This window comes from Panthera pardus, unplaced genomic scaffold (assembly GCF_024362965.1).
Source record: "Panthera pardus isolate Hobbes unplaced genomic scaffold, ASM2436296v1 HiC_scaffold_13, whole genome shotgun sequence".
In the NCBI taxonomy this organism is placed as follows: domain Eukaryota; kingdom Metazoa; phylum Chordata; class Mammalia; order Carnivora; family Felidae; genus Panthera; species Panthera pardus.
In genome coordinates this window covers 122,980,522-122,998,219 of record NW_026526688.1, presented here as the reverse complement: position 1 = coordinate 122,998,219, position 17,698 = coordinate 122,980,522, and the positions used below count along the sequence as shown (strand labels likewise).

Genomic DNA, 17,698 nt, shown 5'->3' with positions numbered 1-17,698 from the left:
TTTCTTATGGTCAAATTTAACAAAGCTTATAATCAGGAAACCTTATTATGGCTACTTTATAAGTCACTATTACGTCAATGATAATACAGTTTTTCTAATATTAAAAGCTGATATCTTGCCGAATTGAACTTCTTAAGTTAACGTTTCAACTTTTAGGTAACAAAGAAATTCTGACTCCCTCTCCCAACAATCAGGACTAGTCCTAGGTTTTCATTATGAAATGTTCTTTGCATTCAGCTCCTCAGAGACCCTAGCTTATGAGACGCGTACAACTTTGTTTACTTGAAGAGTAAAAGTTTTACCTCCTGTTATAATTTACTTTCTTAAATTACAATAGGAGAGTCTAAAAGTGTTTGGGAAAGGATGCACATACTCCTACAGCTAATAGTGGAGAGGGTGAAAAAGTGAGGAAAGATGGTGTTAGATGTTTTCTTTGTGGAGCAGCAGGTGTGGTTTCTGTTAAGAATGCAGGCATTGAGAAAGGGAGGGGCTTTAGAAAGTTGTGACTGGGTGGGTCATCGTGGGTGATGTGACAGGGACATGTGAGGAAATATTGCAGCACAGTTTGAGATTTTGTCCATGCTTATGAGGCTTACAATTTTTGAAGTTTAAGAAAAGATTATATAACTTGTCCATTCTTTGCAATGTTTCTAAATATTGTTATTAAAAGCACATTCTCTAGGAGTGTTAGAAATTTTTCACTCTCAAAATGGATCTCATTGAATGGATTAGTGGCTATGAGTTTTGACATGGCTGTGAAAATTGTGTTATTGTACTTTGCCTCTTTAATCTTTAACCAATTATATGTGAAATAGAGTTTGTCTATCAGCTGCTCTCTGTTTAGTGTGCATTTTGGATGGCTGTTGTAGTGTATAAATTAGTCTTAATATTTATTAAGTTCATGGATAGTCTAAAAAGATTTTTGGCAGGAAAGATACCAAGAACTTTTCAAAAGTGTATCTCCAAACATAGATTCTCAATTGATAGTAGACAGTGCTATTGTCTTAATGAAATGAATGGCAAAAGTATTTCAGTGTGCCTTTTTTGTGTGTTAAATGAGGAAACATTGAATTAGAATTCAGATTTCCCAAGTTGTAGTTCAGAATACTGATGTTTAATTATAATCTCTTTAAGCAAAGTCCAAGTAGAAAAAAGGGAAAAAGAAAAACGGTTTGTAATTCATCTTTTTAATTCACTTATCAGAGTATTATCTCTGAAGTACATTTACAATATAAGTCATTTGTATTTATCAGCTCAGTGCCTTAGCTTCTGTTTTTGCCATCAGTAACCTTAAAAAGCCTTTATAGCTTTATGCTCTATGCCATTTTAAGCTACACCAAACACTCTAGCACTTACAGCAGTGTGTGTGCAGCCTGTGAACAGCCAGCATCATTAATTAACCCTTGCAGAGTATTATGTGCAGGATGCTTTTATAGAAAACAGAAAAAGGGAGACAGTGCCCAAATCCATGGCACTTTAGAATGTTAAAGGTAAACTTTTTATTTGCTAAGAGTTCTTTGAAAGGATAAGAGATAGTTTATTTAGCAGTATCTCTATAAACATATACTTTCTCATGATCCTCGGTATGAATTTCTAACAAAATTTAAATGAAACCTTATTAGTATGATCAGCCACTGTTTGTTTCTCTCGTGTCATCTTCTGAGCTGTACATGATAGTTGTCACCACAATAACCGTTCCTGATGTCACAAAGAATTATGACTTCTGTAGGAAGTAAGTTTGAGCAGATGAATGCATAAGGAAGCAAGATCCTATTGTTATACAAATAATTAGAGGGTGGGAGGAAACTAATTTTAATTATGTATGTAAGCATAATTTTTAAAATAGATTTTAAATTTGTATTTCATACTGAGAATTTCTGAGAAGAAATATGAAAAAGGTGATGTTTAAATCACAAAAGTGGAAGGAGCATGGAAATCATAGACTTTTAAATTGTAAAAATAAATTAATACTGTAAAAAATTTATTTCAGATAATATTTGCTATTGCAGAGTCTAGTTTTTTTGTTTTTTTGTTTTTTTGTTTTTTTTTTTTTATCCAGCAACATGCCACCTCCCCAATTTTTTTCTCTTTAGTCTTTTCAGAGAGTTGAGTCTTTTCTTTTGGAAATCTGGTGATGATAGAAATGATAACTATGTATTTGCTGATGTTATTATACAGCTTTTCTATAAAGCATGAATATAAAAAAGTTCCAGAATTATGCCTATCTCATCATATTTTACATGAAAGGCACTTTCTACTAGCTACTTGGCTGCCTTTCCATTTTTTCTTTCAAGTTGTAACATCTATGTATCTCTGCATTTATCTGTTTCCCTCGTTTCCTCCCTAACTTGAACTGTTGTGGGGTTTTATTTTTTCATGTACATGCTGTATACACTTGATACTAACTTGTCTTATTGAATGTACAGAAAAGTGGACTGTCAACAAAGACCTGCTTTTGTATATTCTGGAATAGGTTCAGCCTTACCTATCAGATTGCCTAATCTTTAAAAGTCAAGCAACCCCACAACCCCAAATCAAACAATACCCAAGTAGTAGTGGAGGGATGAAGCCATAGGAACTCACACGCTGCTGGGAGGAGTGAACACTGGCCTTGGAAATTATGTTTCCATTATGTTGTCATTATGGAGAACCTGGAAGATGTGCAAATTGTGTGAACCAACAGTACCATCTGTGAATTATTAATGATAGCCCAAACCTAGGAACAACCCAAGTAACAGTCATCAAAAGAAGAGGCAAATAATTGCAAATAACAAAGCATGAGTTTCACAAACCTAATGTTGAGTGTAAGAAGACAGGCACAAAAGGATAAATGAGGGGTGCCTGGAGTGGCTCAGTCTGTTAAGCATCTGACTTCGGCTCAGGTCATGATCTCGCGGTTCATGAGTTCAAGCCCTGCATCAGGCTCTGTGCTGATAGCTCGGGCCTGCAGCCTGCTTCGGATTCTGTCTCCCTCTCTCTCTATCCCTTCCCTATTCACGCTCTGTCTCTCTCTCTCTCTCAAAAATAAACATTAAAAAAAAAAGAAAAGAAATGCAACATAATTCCATTCAAATAAAGTTCAAAAAACAACCAGAGCTAAACTATTCTATAACCATATTGTGCTGCTTAAAACAAAAGCAATTATATTATTTTCATTTTCATTCTCTTTCTTTCTGACACATGTACCCATACACCACACATACACACATTCACGTTCATCCTCAAGGTGAATGATAATTACCAACATGTAGGCAAAGGCCCCACTTATTCACTAAATACCAAGTGTCTACTATGTACTGAGTATTGTTGTCCACAGGGAGAGAAATATACAAGTCAATCTGAAATTAGAATACACTCTAGCACATCACAATGATTGTATTCAGTGGTTGTGTTTAGGTTCTTTCCTCAGCCTTAGGGTATAACTTGTACCTGATGATGGAATACCAACTTGGTAACTTTTTTTGGTAACATTTTTTCTTTCTCATTTGTGAAACATAATAACCATGACATACAGGTTTTATTGTTTCCTGCTTTTGGCTACTGAAAAGTAATGGAAGTGCAGTATCTCTTTAGATTCATAGCTCTCCTCTTACCTAGTGTGAAGAAAGATCATACTTGTGCTGGAAACTACTTCCTGTGACAAGTCATAATTAAAGAATGTAGCAGGGCCCCTAAAGAGTTGGTGGGCTGCACTTTCATCAGTGGTTGGATACCTTATAACTATCGAAAATTAAGATAAATTCTATTTCTAGAAGTAACATTGCAGGATGCGTCACAAGTTAGAAGATACTTACTATGAGAAGAGTTAAAAGTCAGCCTACATTCTGGGGATATGAAAGTTTAGGATAAGGTACCTTTGTAAATTATTTTTAAGTGAACAATAATAACTCATTTTAATACTGTAACATAAAGCTATAGAGCTACCTTTATTGTAGGAGAATAATTTATATGGATTTGTGCAATGAGAGATGATCTAATATGTATTTAAATGATTTGTAAGGTATCTTTAAAGACATACTCTTTCACTGGTTTTGGTGAAGTAATAGAATTCAGCATTTTACATTCCTCAGATTCATCCCTGGCTAACTTACTAAAATAGGGGGTGGTGAGGGGGAGGGGAGAGAGGGAGGAATGAAGGAAGGAAAGAAAGAAGGAAGGAACTGTATAAATGTTGCTGTAGTGATGGTTAATATTTTTTTTTAGCTTAGATTTCTATTAGTATATCTGCTTTGCTTTTTTTCTCAAATTTGGTATAATGTAATTTCTACTATAGAGATTGAGTTTACATTCTGTAACCAACCCCTGATAATACATGACTGAAGATCTTTGTTGTAAATAATCCAAACTGGCCAGGAAGGGAGGAAGGAAACTGAAGAAGGAAGCAAAGGACAGGAGGAAAAACACTGTGTCTCTGAAACACAAATAGGTAGTTTGCTTTCTAATTGTAGTTACGTTCTTATTTACTGCATTATTAAATTTGATGAACAAGTTTGTTGAATAAATTTGTATTAAAGTTTGTTACATTATTGAATATTTTGAATATTGAATAGCTAACTTTTGAAAGCCAGCTTAGCTTTTAAAATTCACAGCAAATAGGCTCTATAAAGATTCTTAGTTTCCTAGAACATGAAATTAAGGCTTACTTTAGCAATTCTCTAAGATTTCTAAGTCTAAGCATATGTGATTTATATTTTGAAAGCACATACTCACTCAGCAGTTTGAATCAAAAACTATTAAAGCTTTACATTTTAGGCATGGGCTATACTGTATATTCATAATATTGAAGGTCTAACCATTTAGATTTGTAATCATACTGTTCAGTTTTCTCGGACATCATCCCCATACAAATTGCCCAGCAACTGAGATAATTTACATTTATGTTATTGGATAGTAAAACCTTGGATATTAGATTTCTAAATGAGATATTACCATTGTTCTCGGCTGGTTCATGACTAGTTACCCTGATAACTAAGAATTTTCTGTGGTCTTATTAGCTGATTAGCATAGTTTCCTGTTCTGCACGTATATAACAATATAGTAAAGCTAAGTGGACATGGCACAAAACTAAGTGAACAAATTTTTTTTTTCATTTGAGTTATGGATTTCCTGAAAATTTTTCAAAATTATGAAACTAGAATTTATGAGGCCCTGCTTTGTAAGGTGTGTGTGTGTGTGTGTGTATCATAAAAAATGATATATATTGTTTCATTGTCTAATATGATTCAGCAGCGATTATAAAGATATGACCTTAGTTTCAGTTATCTTACTAGAAAAAAAAAAAATCTTTCACTTACTAACTTCATAGCTGTAACTCCTTTGTGAGCCATTTCTTTTACTGATCCTTTATATTAGGCTTCTGTAGCTGCACTCTCCCGTACGGTGGCCACCAGCCAGATTTGGCTATTAAACAATTGTGAAATGTGGCTTGTCTAAATTAACATGTAACTGTAAGTGTAAAGTGTACTCAGATTTCAGAGATTTGTTGCATAAAAATGTAAAACATTTCACTAATAATTTGTATATTGATAGCATGTTGAGATGCTGTTTTATTGGATTCTATGAAATAGATTATTCCAATTGATTTTTTACGTATTTCTTTTCACATTTTTAATGTGGCTCCTGCTAAATTTAAATATATATTAATGTGGATCATACTTAGCCTCTCATATTTCTATTGGACAGCACTGTTCTCGAGTCTCTCATTGTTTGTATGTGGAAGTCAGATTTAGAAATGCAGATACTCTTTCTTTCATCTCTTTCCATTCCTGCGCTCAGGGGTCAGAAAGTATTCGAAAGCTCTTTATATGTTCCAACAGTTAAGTGACATCTATTCTATGTAATATAGGTGTATACATAAGAGAAGGTATGTTTAACCATCATTTTGACCACTGGTTGTAATGATGAAGTGTATTGGTGTGTTCTACAATGGAGGGAATAAGATGAAACACAAAGTAGCAAGAATTGAGAATGGGAACATGCTTATAGACTATAGAAATGCCATTACAGAGACCCCAGTACTAATATTTAAGAATTATATTTCGTGATCTCGAATTATTCTGTAGGTCAGAAGGTTTTCTTTGATAATAACTAACCTTGAAAAACACTGATAGGAAGATATATTTAGTAGTTTCCAAGCTGAGAAAAAAAAATGTCTACAAAATATTAGTTCCTGTTTTTTCCTCTAATTCAGAATTATCAGTTGTGAAAGAGGAGGTGAAAATTTTCACATGTGATAGTCATACATTCCTAGGACACAGAGAAGTTCTTTAAGCTCCTATATGATGCCAGTGAGAATAATCTTTTTTCTCTGAAAAAGTGATTGTCTCTTTTCCCCATCCCACCCCCATTTCCATGTTTACTTGTTTTATTTTGTTTTGTTTTTCCAAAAAGACATATTTAATGCCCTGCTTAGTTTATTTTCTACTTACTCACTAAATAAGGATTAACAACACTGTTATGTTTTATATTTGAAATTGTAAGGTACGTTTCTTTTTTCTTTTATTTTTAATTTAACTCTTTGTTTTACAGATGAGGGCAGAAGTGCAGTTGACCAAGCAGGTGGTGCACAGATTGTAATTGACCATTTAAGGTCACTGTGCAGTATAACAGATCCCGCCAATGAGAAGCTCTTGACTGTCTTTTGTGGCATGCTGATGAACTATAGCAATGAGAATGGTAAACAAAATTGAAAACTTGCTTTATCTCTGGGGGAAAATTAAAAATCAAACTACAGTACAAGCCAAAAATATTTAGAAAAATGATGAACAAAGAATTCATAAGTGGCATATAAAATTAATAACTAGCCAACATTAGATCACAGTGTTTCAAAAATACAGAATGGTCTAATTATTAAATGGGATGAGTTTTTGAAGAGTTACCCATGTTAATTAATACCAAAAACAAAACAACATAAATGGTTTAAGATTTCTCACTGTGCACATTTTAAAAATAACAATATTAAAATAGCTTCACATTTATTACTTTATATTAATGCCAGGAGTAGCTTTAAAACACAAATACTGTCTATATAAGTAAAATTACTTTATCTAGGTACTAGATTTACTTGTAAGAATAGAAAAAAATTTTTGTAATTGTTTTTTTATGTTTATTTATTTTTGAGAGAGAGAGCACACGAGTGGGGAGGGACAGAGAGAGAGGGAGACAGAATCCTAGGCAGGCTCTGTGCCATTAGCACAGGGCCCAACGTGGGGCTTGAACTCATGAAGTGTGAGATCGTGATGTGTGCCAAAATCAGATGCTTAACCAACTGACTAGACTTAGAAAAATAAAAAAATCTGGACTTAGAAAAATAAAATTCAGGGCAATTGCAGTGCCTGATTTTAGAAATTTACTAAATATTTGTCTATAGAAGTTTCTTTTCTCTGTAAAAACATTCTTAGAACCTAGCAACAAGTGACATGTCAAAATTTTCAGATAATCTATATAGTCATTAATTAAATGAACATAGAATCAGTGATATGAAAGCTTCACTATACTTTTGAATGTCACAAAAAATGATTCATCTTCTATGAGTTACGGCATGGATCAAACACTCAAATTCTGATCATTTTCTAGACTGTAATATATACATAAGGTCTTTTTATGGTTTGTTTTATAATGGCATCTCAAGCTGTAGTCTTTGGCAGAGACAGATTTTATTTGCATATTGAACACATTATTCTTTACTTTCATGTGTTCTAGAAACATGTGGACCTTCAGGCATATTTTTCAGTTTTCAGTTTTATTAGTTACAAGTCCAAAGAAATACTCTTAATAATTAAAAAAAAAAAAAAAAGAGAAACATTGATGACAAATGGCTTCTGACATTTGGCCTTGGTGTTGGTGACAACCACAAATGGTAGAGACTGTAACCCTTGTCCCATTGTGTGGAGAGAGTCACTACTCTCCTCTTGCTGGTGGTTTCTATATAGCAATTTGGCCAAATACTGCCAAATCTTTTCATTTGGAGATGGGGTGGACTGAAAATCTGTCTTTTCATGTGATATCTGAGTTTTAAATGTTGGATTATATATGCTTTTTTTTTTTTAATATTTATTTATTTTTGAGACAGAGAGAGACAGAGCATGAACGGGGGAGGGTCAGAGAGAGAGGGAGACACAGAATCTGAAACAGGCTCCAGGCTCTGAGCTGTCAGCACAGAGCCCGACGCGGGGCTCGAACTGATGGACCGCGAGATCATGACCTGAGCCAAAGTTGGACGCTTAACCGACTGAGCCACCCAGGCGCCCCTATATATGCTTTTTAGCACTGTACAAACTAAACTTAGAATGTGTCCTCAGGTCACATCCTAAGCAGGGGATACCGGCTTTAAACCTTTGAATTAAATTTTCCAACAACAACAATAATAAAATAGTTTTTATTTGTCAAATGTCTGGCCTATTAAACTGAAGCTAGTAACAAATGGTAGTGTTTATAGGGTCAACTACCACTATTTTTTTTTTTTTAACCCTGTAGTGGAATCATTTTTGAAAAGAAAATGAACAGGGGAAACAGAAATGATAGAGTCTAGGTAATCTACAAATTGAGGAGCTAGTTCCTAAATAATTGAAATTTGACCATAATAGATATGTATCTGAATTGCATTAAGAACTCATTGGCCAGTTGTTCATGTTCCTTTCTCTTCAACTTCATTTGGGACATCTTGGACACCCATCTTCACTGGGTGTTCCTCTTGGACACCTTGAGAAAGTGGGACAAGCGCTAAATAGGAGAATTGTTTAGAAAAGTAAATGAAAGAAACTAGTCATGAAGCTATTATAGCTGCTTTGGATATAAAGGAATTAGTCTTGTTATGAATTTGAACTCATTGTTTGTCCTTTGAGGAAGCTGTTGTTCAAAATCTATGCAAAAACATATCAAATGGCTAAATGGTCTTTAAAAATATCACTAATTCTAATCCAAAGGAGACTGCAATTTCCTTTGAGTCTCTACAGTAGGATATTACAGCATGTAGACATATGTACTGAGAAGGAAATGATTAACAACATGCAGAGTCCACAGATGAAATGCATAATATATTTGTTTTGTAAGGATAGGCTTTTTTTCTGGTGTGCAAGTATTCCCCAAAAGTAGATACTTTGGAAAACTTGATTAACTTTTCTCAGAAAATTATTGAAGCAGAAGTGTTTTTGTTCCATCATTCTAAAAGCTGCAACTTGAATGCAGCCTCAAAACTTACTAGATAAAATAGAAATACAGTTATCTTTAGTATTTTAAACAAACAGATGCCAAATGTAGAACTATCTTCTTTCCTTTGCTTGTATTTACATTTGTCTCTCATGGGATCATAGTTTGTGAAGTGATTCTTTTTCTCCATAATACTCTTTAACTTATATTCCTTTTCATTTTGTGTAATTATTGTGTCTTTGTTCTGTTGATTACTTTTTCTTCAAAATGCCTGTTTAAAGACTTTCCTAGTTAAATATTAGGTCTTTTTGGCTAACTTCAGGTCTTTTGATATTGTGTACCCCTAGATGAGTCACTGAGAAAAAAATAGAGCTTTTTGAAATTCAGGAGACAGTTTTTATTAGCCCTCGAAAATGAGTTCTTCTTATGAGTATTTACTGTTGAATTTCAGTACGTAAGCCTCTTCTAGTTTTTGAGTAGAATAGTTGACTGATAATACCCCCTTGTTACTCTACCAGAAAAATTAACTGTGTCTTTAGACCCAGTAACTTAAGCCTTATTCATAGTTAGGGAGTTGTTACTTTAGCTTCACAGATAAGAATTTTTAAATACAAAGATAAGAAAGTACTGAAAATGGTCACAAAGACCTACCAATATAGTTTCTTTGATGAGAATTATTTTCAAATTGTTTATTAGGCCTAAAAGTGAATTGACACAAGACTGAGACCTAAGATAATCTTGATTCCTGTCCATCTGGTGGACAACTGTGAGCACATCCAATTTTTAAATACATTAAATAGGGAATAAAAAAAATTTCCTAACCACATGCCAGACAGATATAGTGTGAAAATACCTATGTGGAAAAGGCATTCTGGTACCCTTTGATAAAGCTGTATAAAATTCAAGGTTCATGAAATTTTAAACTTTTTGAACCAGCTCAAGACTATATACACTTTTAAACTATGAGCTGGATATATTCTTTTGTTTCCCCATTGGTGAAGCAATTAAAATTTTTATACCCAGACTGGTAAGTATGGAGTATCTGAATAGAAAAAGTTATAATTGCTTAGCCAGAAAAGTTGTATCCATAATATTATATAAATCAAATCATGTTTACATAAAATAAGACAAAATTTTTGTTTAGGAAAAATCATTTACAATTTATCCTTTTGGGAAAAATCATACCTGTTTTTCACATGGCAGAAAAGCACTCTTCAATTCTGTTGCCCTCCAAAATAGTCTGAGTGTTCGACAGTTGTGGTTATAGTAAAGCATGTTGACAATTTGATAATCAATTTGAGGAAATGTGCTGAGCTTCCTATATTTTCTTCATCTAGTTATTATTCTATAAATAAGAAACCTAAGCCTATTATTATGGATATTTTTGTATCTCATTAGTTTCTTGGATATCTTTTTTTTCTAGCATTGTTTACCCAATACCAAAACATTGCAGTGAAGACTAAATATTTTGTTCAGATCTATTTTCAAATATAACACCATTTTAGCATATAGTATACAGTTGGAAAATATTTATTGACTTTTCTGGAAATTTAGTATTGTCTAAAATTTTTTTATTAGAAAAATCAATACTTGGAAGAAAAATGGGTTTTTGGAATGCATTTTCTTTATTCTATCAGAAGATGATAATCTCTTGTCTACTGTATTAGTTGATATTCTCTGTTCACATACATGGCAGCAGCAGAAAGTGGCATTGAAAACATCCTGATAATAATGCCAAATCTGTCATCAAAAATTTACTCTAGGTGATCCACAAATTTAATAAATCTGAAAGTTGATTGCAATTTGAATACAAACAAACCAGTAATCTAAAGCAAAGCACCAGTATAATTTAATACTTTGTTGACAAATCTTTTTGTGGTTACCATTTTTATTATCTTACATGTACTATGTAATAACCATGATTAATCAGTAAATATCTCTTAGAAAACTCTGTAATTGAGAAAGTAATTTTTTTTTCTTAATATACCTATGCTAGAGACATAAAATACAGTGAAAACTCTGTTACAATTCTTAGGAAAATTATTGGTGGTAAGCAATAAAACAAGGACTGAAGTGACTTGTTTCACATAATCTGTGCCATAAGAGAGAAGAGTAAAGGAAATAAACTTGCCATCAAGAAAGGAAAAATTAGTTTCTTTCTAAAATGATTAACATAATATACACAATTTCTGACTGGCTTCTTCATGTGACCTATATTATATATGTGATGTGTGTGTATGTGTGTGTGTGTATATATATATATATATATATATATACACACACACACATATAATCAATTGAATATGATGTATATTGGATATATAGGATATCAGTTTGAGGATATGATATGTATGCATATATATCGTGTATATGTGACATATATGTGAATATATATATGATTTTTACAAATAGAGTTGATTTTTCTCTAAAATCTTAATAACTCCCTGTTATTGAAAGAGTAATTTCTCTTTTTTGTGGTTTCTAAAAATCTCTCTGGGATACTCTTAGGATAATTCTCACATTAATTTACAGCACAGACTCACGATAACTGAACTATGATTGAAGGGAGGCTGTGCAGTTTAGGAAATGCAACTCAAATGCAAGGGTATGTTGTTGGAGCTAACAATTGAATTTAAGCATTCAGCCTAGTGCATAAATTCAGTTCTTTAAAATAGGCCTGTAAAGCATTTTCTCTCCTCTAAAGATTACTTTATACATAATTAATTTTAGCTGCTACCTTCATTTCAACCATTAGCAACAATTTCACAATTTTAATCATTTTCCTAGTGAAATCATTCCAGTAACTTGCCTTACTTGATTTTTCTTCACATTTAAAATAAGAAGAAAAGAAATTAATAAGGAATAATCCTGATTAAAAACTAAAAAGCACTTTGGTGTGAGCGACTTATCTATATTTACATTTTGGTATTACTTCATTACAGGTAAAAAAGGATACTACTTCCTAGATGTTAGATGTTTAGAAAATGATTTGCTTTGCATGAGTGAGGAACTATTTCTGCAATTTATTTACCATGGGTACAAGCTAATTAATGATTACATATATTTTCTAAATACTAACAAATTTTTCCCTAACTTTAAGGTAAAAAAAAAATCAAAATGTAAAATTTTATCTTTGCAATTTATTGTCTTTTATTCCCTTAATTATATTGATTTTTCAGTATACCATTTTCAGTGTATTTTGTGTTCATTTTTTTTCCTCTGTTTATAAAGACCTGGAAGATGTGCTTTTAAGCTCACATTCTTTAAAGTCCTGTTTGTCAAATTAAAGTATTCTACTAATGTTAAACAAATTGTGTTAAAGACTTTTATTATGCACCTAAAAAGTTTTTAGGCTTTAAAAACTTTTGTAGAAGATTTCTGAATTTCCACTGTTTGTCCAACAGAGCATTCAAATTTACTCACCCGGTTTGCACTCATGAAGTTCTGCTACGAATGTCATTTTAAACAAATTATTTCACTGAAGGGCAGAGCAGTTAGTTTTTCTTTTGCCTCCTGTTAATTTGTGTATTAACTTGGACCTATTACACTAGCTTAGCTTTTCATCATACTCCTTCTGAAAAATTACTAAAATGCTATTACTTAAGATAGGGTAAGAACTTGGTTTTTAGTAGAAGTGTACCAAATGCACATTTGGTTTAATTCCACATGGTCAAGTAGTGGCATTATTTAGCTTTGACCATTATAGAATGAACTTCTAAATGTAAGAATCTGAAATTTTATCAGAAAAAAAAATGAATGATTCATACTTTTTTTGTTAATGATTTAAATTTTGGCATTATGGTACAGAAATAATACTTTCTTAGTATTTTCAGCTTCTAGATTTTTCCTATATCATAATAGTACATTTATAATTGTGATACTAAATAGGTAACACAGTTTTAACTGAGGGCAGTAGAGTAACAAAATATGTTTGTGATTCCTCATTCTCTAGCATGTTTTTCTTTATTTGCTTCATGTCTGGATTGAAGATGATTAATTGTAGATATTATTGAATATCATTTTCAAGATTTTCCTCATAGTAAAAGTTTGAGGTGACAGAGGTGGGTTTCTGATTTTAATTCATCCTCACAAGATATAAAGAATTTCCAATTTGGGCTTTCTGAAAGATTCATGGCCTGAATGAAATTAAGTAACTAAAAATTAAAAGCAGTTCCTAATATTTATTATTGTAAATTCTAAAGAGGATACTCTAATCTCTATTATTGTGCCTTAATTTAATTTTTATATTTGTATATTTGTCACCATCATTAGTTATTGCCACATTTTAAATAGCGCAATGTAAATATACGTTTACATTTCAGCTGACTGACAGAATTTCAGCATATGAAGCACAGAGGGAGATTTTCTCTACACGTGAAATGCTTCCCAAATTTAAAAATGAGTATTTAGAGTAACAGTAAAACTGAAAGACCAGGCCTTGTTTTTATTCTTGACGTTACTGTACCAGTTGAAATATGATGGTGTCAGGCACATGATTATTGGCCACATACAGGTTTGTAGGTGCCAGAAGTGACATTGGAGTAAGTTTTCAGGTGTTTGGCCTTCTAAGAGCTAAGGCTAAAGCCAGGGATAAATGATGGAATTTGTCCACATAGCCATCTTTAATGTGGGGCTACTTACAATGTCTGCCTAGAGAGAAACTCAAGGCAGAGAGGTATCATCTGTAAATTCTTTTGTATAAAAAGTAGTAATCCTGCTTTCTAACTACCAGTAAAATCCAGCCAACATCAAACTGCCTATATTTTGTTAACTGAAACATTTTTAAGTAAATACTGTTTGAAAGATGGATATTGGCCAGAAATCAGAAATCTTTTGTTATGTAGATATATCTTGTTAACACAGTTTGTGCATTGCAAATAACTTCAGTATAATTTTAAAGTGTGAAAACTTAGTATAATGCTCCAGGGTAACTAGCAATATTTGTTTGGGTTTTTTTTAAGCTAGTAAATCCTTTTGTAAAACAAAAGACTTTTTGTTTTTAAAGATACATGTTCATAAGATATACATGTTGTGATGTACATTAACCTGGCATTTAGTTTGATTTGCTATACAAAAATGTAGGCTTAAATTTTCACCTACTATGATGTGGCCTTTCTCTCAGCAATGAGAACAGAGACAGGATATTTTTCTTCCACTAAGAGCTGCTTAAGCAGCAGCTGGTAGTAGTCCTCTTAAAACAAAACAAACAAAACAACAAAAAATTTTAACCTTTGAAAGACAGTTTTCTTCAGTCAGAGTAGACATACTTTGTAGAATTTCCTTTTTAGCAGTATCCATTATAACAAGAGTGAGCCTAGGAGAAAAAAATTAGTCTACTATACTAGATTGAGACATATTCATTCTAGATGTCATTGGATTGAGAAAAGTAAATGGGTAGGTGTCTTAAGAGTAATAAACCATTTTTCCTTTTTGTGATTCTGCTTTGGGGATTTTGCTGTTGCTATTGTTTTACATTATACTCACTCGTAATTTTGTCATTTCTCTAAAACTTTTACAAAAAAAAGGGAAATTTTACTCTTGTAGAGACTCTTGATTTTCAGAACCCAGAAAAAACTTTTGAATTCTTTTCTGTTTTTTATTAACTGTTAAAAAGCAAGAATTGTGTAGAGGTATTGCTTTAAACCTCCATGATTCTCAGTACTAATGAATCTTGATTCTCTGTTTTTTTTTCATTGAAATTACTGTTTGTCCTTGAAATGCGTAACCTAGGGCTTAAATTATAGGGATAATCCAGGTGTAGAACACATAATGCATGTTTTTGTTTAAAAAGAGCTTTTAAAATTGAAGTTAATTTTAAACACATGTATTTTTATTTTTTTATATGCTCAACACTAGGTTTAGAATAAAAGTTCTCCACTTTCCTGACCAATCAGCAAAAAAATACTAAGTAATAAGTAACTGAAAAGGAAGTCTACTTATTCCTGCACATGTGTATGTGTAAAGTTTTTAACCATGAATCATCCTCTTGGTAGCTGTAAAGTCAGTTTCCTTTTCACTATTATATTCACTACAACTTGTTTAAACTTATCATTTCTATTCACTGTTTTACATCATTTTTAATTTTTGTAGCCTTTTTTGGAAGTATATATATGCCAATAGTTAGGTGCACTTTCTTCAGTCTTTATTCTTAAATGGCTTTTATCCAATTTGTATTACAACTCTTCATCAAGATTTATATTTGCTTGTTTTTGTTGTTTCAGCTGTATATAATTCACTTGATTGTAGATGGGGTTTTTATGCAAGCCTGTAAATAGGAATATTGTACTCTTTATACTATGAATAGTATACATACTATTTATACATACTAATGTAGAGACTATGTATTTTGAGTTGTGTATATCTTATTTGACACAGTTTCATCATTAAATCCTGTTTACCAATAAGTTTAATCTTGTAACATTGTCTATAAGGGCCTTTTCTTGTAAATAAGGTAAACATGTGTTACAGTCTTCTTAAACTAATTCTTTATAGTAATTGATCAATGTAACTTCAGTTGAGTTACTGGGATTCTTTTCTGGACCTATAATCTATCTATACCAATGTTTTAAACATTAAACTTAAAACTCAGGGGGAAAAAGGTTCTTCAACTTAAGATCTTCTCTCCAGATCTCCATTCTTTGGAGTTTCCATGAGTGTGACCTGAAGAACTTGGAACCATTGAAATTCAAATGTAGGTAGGTAAGTGTTCACACCAGCGCATGCGTTGATTGCCTTATATCTCTTTGTATATGCATCTGTATTGCACCCCCTCAGTGCCTTTCTTCCTCTTCCTCCCCATAGATCATGTAGGGCCTGTGTCATCTTGATATTTTGTAATTCTGTATTTTGGTCAGTATTTGTCTGTGATGTGTGTCAGGAGCAGTTTTTAAAAGTCTTCAGACGTTTATGACATCGTGCTGTCTAAAGACTGTCTTTCACACATAAGTGTTTGCTATGTACGAGCCTGGGTTGCATTTTGTGAATTGTGTTTGTTGAGCTCTGATAAACATTCCCCTGGAGTTGCTGGTATTCATTGAAGGATACAAAACTTCTCAGTCTTGGACTGTTTCACTTTTTCAATTCTAGAGAATGCGAACCATTTCTGGTTCTAAGAATTTTTTCCAGTTAGTCTTTGATTTAAAAGTCATACTCCTGATAACCATTCTTAATAACATGAGCGTGTCACCTTCTATCCTTTGAAGACCATTCATAAGCTTTCTTTGGGCAATAAGAAAAAGTGATTAAACTTCATCATTTGCTTCCAGCAATAAGAATTAATACCAATTTATTCCACACAATTTATTCTACTTAACCCCTACCCCACCCTCCAAAAAACTGTTGCTAGCTAACATACTAAGGTAACTGAAATAGGCAAATAGACCCAATCATGGAATAGTCCCCTAAGCTTAAGTAGAATTTCTACCCAAATAAGCAAAATAGGATGTTCAGGTGCTTAATGTAATTTTGGTTAAAATATCTGAACACCAAAATCTAGTATTCCTACCATGCTTTTAATTTTTATTTCTTCTCCTGTTATCTCATCTGCCAAGCACATCATTGAATTTCAGAATCTCTATTCCATGTTTTGTTTTATTTTCAATCTCCTCTAAAAGGTAGGTAATCCTTTGGCAGTGGTTCTTAAACTTTTGGTCTCTGAACTCTTTTAGACACTTAACAATTACTGAAGACCCTATAGAACTTTTGTTTATAAATATGGACTATTAAAAAAATGAGCTACATCTATCAATATCTACCATATTAGAAATTAAAATGGAAACAGTTTTAAAAATTATTTAATATTGCATATTAAAATAATAGCTCATGTTACCGCATCTTTTTATGCAAAATAACTTCAATTTTAAAAATATTGCTGGGGCACCTGACTGGCTCAGTCAGTAGAGCATATGACTCTTGATCTGAGGGTCATGAGTTCAAGCCCCACCTTGGGCATGCAGCCTACTTAAAAATTAAATGCAAAATTAAATATATTGCTGAGAAGAATAGCATTTATTTTACTGTGAATGTGTGCTGCAGAAGAATATGATGACTACCAACACAATTTGGTGCCACCGACTGGGTCATAATAAAGCCCAGCGGTTTTACCCACCATTGTTTTTGTACCATTGGGTAAATATCAATACAGTGAAAAAGGCACATAAAATCTTGGTATTTTTATGAAAGTAGTTTTGATTCTGTGATCCTCTGAAAGGGTTTTAGGGACTCCATTTTGAGAACCGTGTTCTAGGATGCCTGCTTATCTTGAAATGAAAATTTGTATCAATCTGTTTGAGTAAAGTTTTTTTTTCCTCATTTGGGCCTTCATTATCCAGGGAGAATGACTTGCCTGCAGTTGGTATAAACAGACGTTAGAGTTATTTTTTGAGTATAATTTTTGTTTTAGTTAGCCTCATAGAAGTGGATATAAAAGAAAACACCCAAGTGATCAAAAATGGGTATGTCCATTGGATGACTATATAATTTTTCTCTTTACTTGTGTGTGGTATGTGTGTTGTATGTGAGTATACAATTAATTTGGCTCCTGGGTAGCTTT

General features: G+C 32.6%; 1 protein-coding gene across 5 annotated transcripts in view; it reads left to right on the top strand.

The window, feature by feature from the left end:
• The window catches only part of RAP1GDS1 (Rap1 GTPase-GDP dissociation stimulator 1), a 167,935-nt gene that overhangs the window by 100,472 nt on the left and 49,765 nt on the right, over window positions 1–17,698 (top strand). For 4 of the 5 annotated variants that reach the window (XM_019415489.2, XM_019415478.2, XM_019415512.2 and 1 more), the window contains one exon: window positions 6,529–6,675. The exons of the other annotated variant lie outside the window; for it this stretch is intronic. In XM_019415489.2, coding sequence (XP_019271034.1) covers window positions 6,529–6,675 — 147 coding nt within the window. The remainder of the gene's footprint in view (window positions 1–6,528; window positions 6,676–17,698) is intronic. 5 annotated transcript variants of the gene reach the window in all.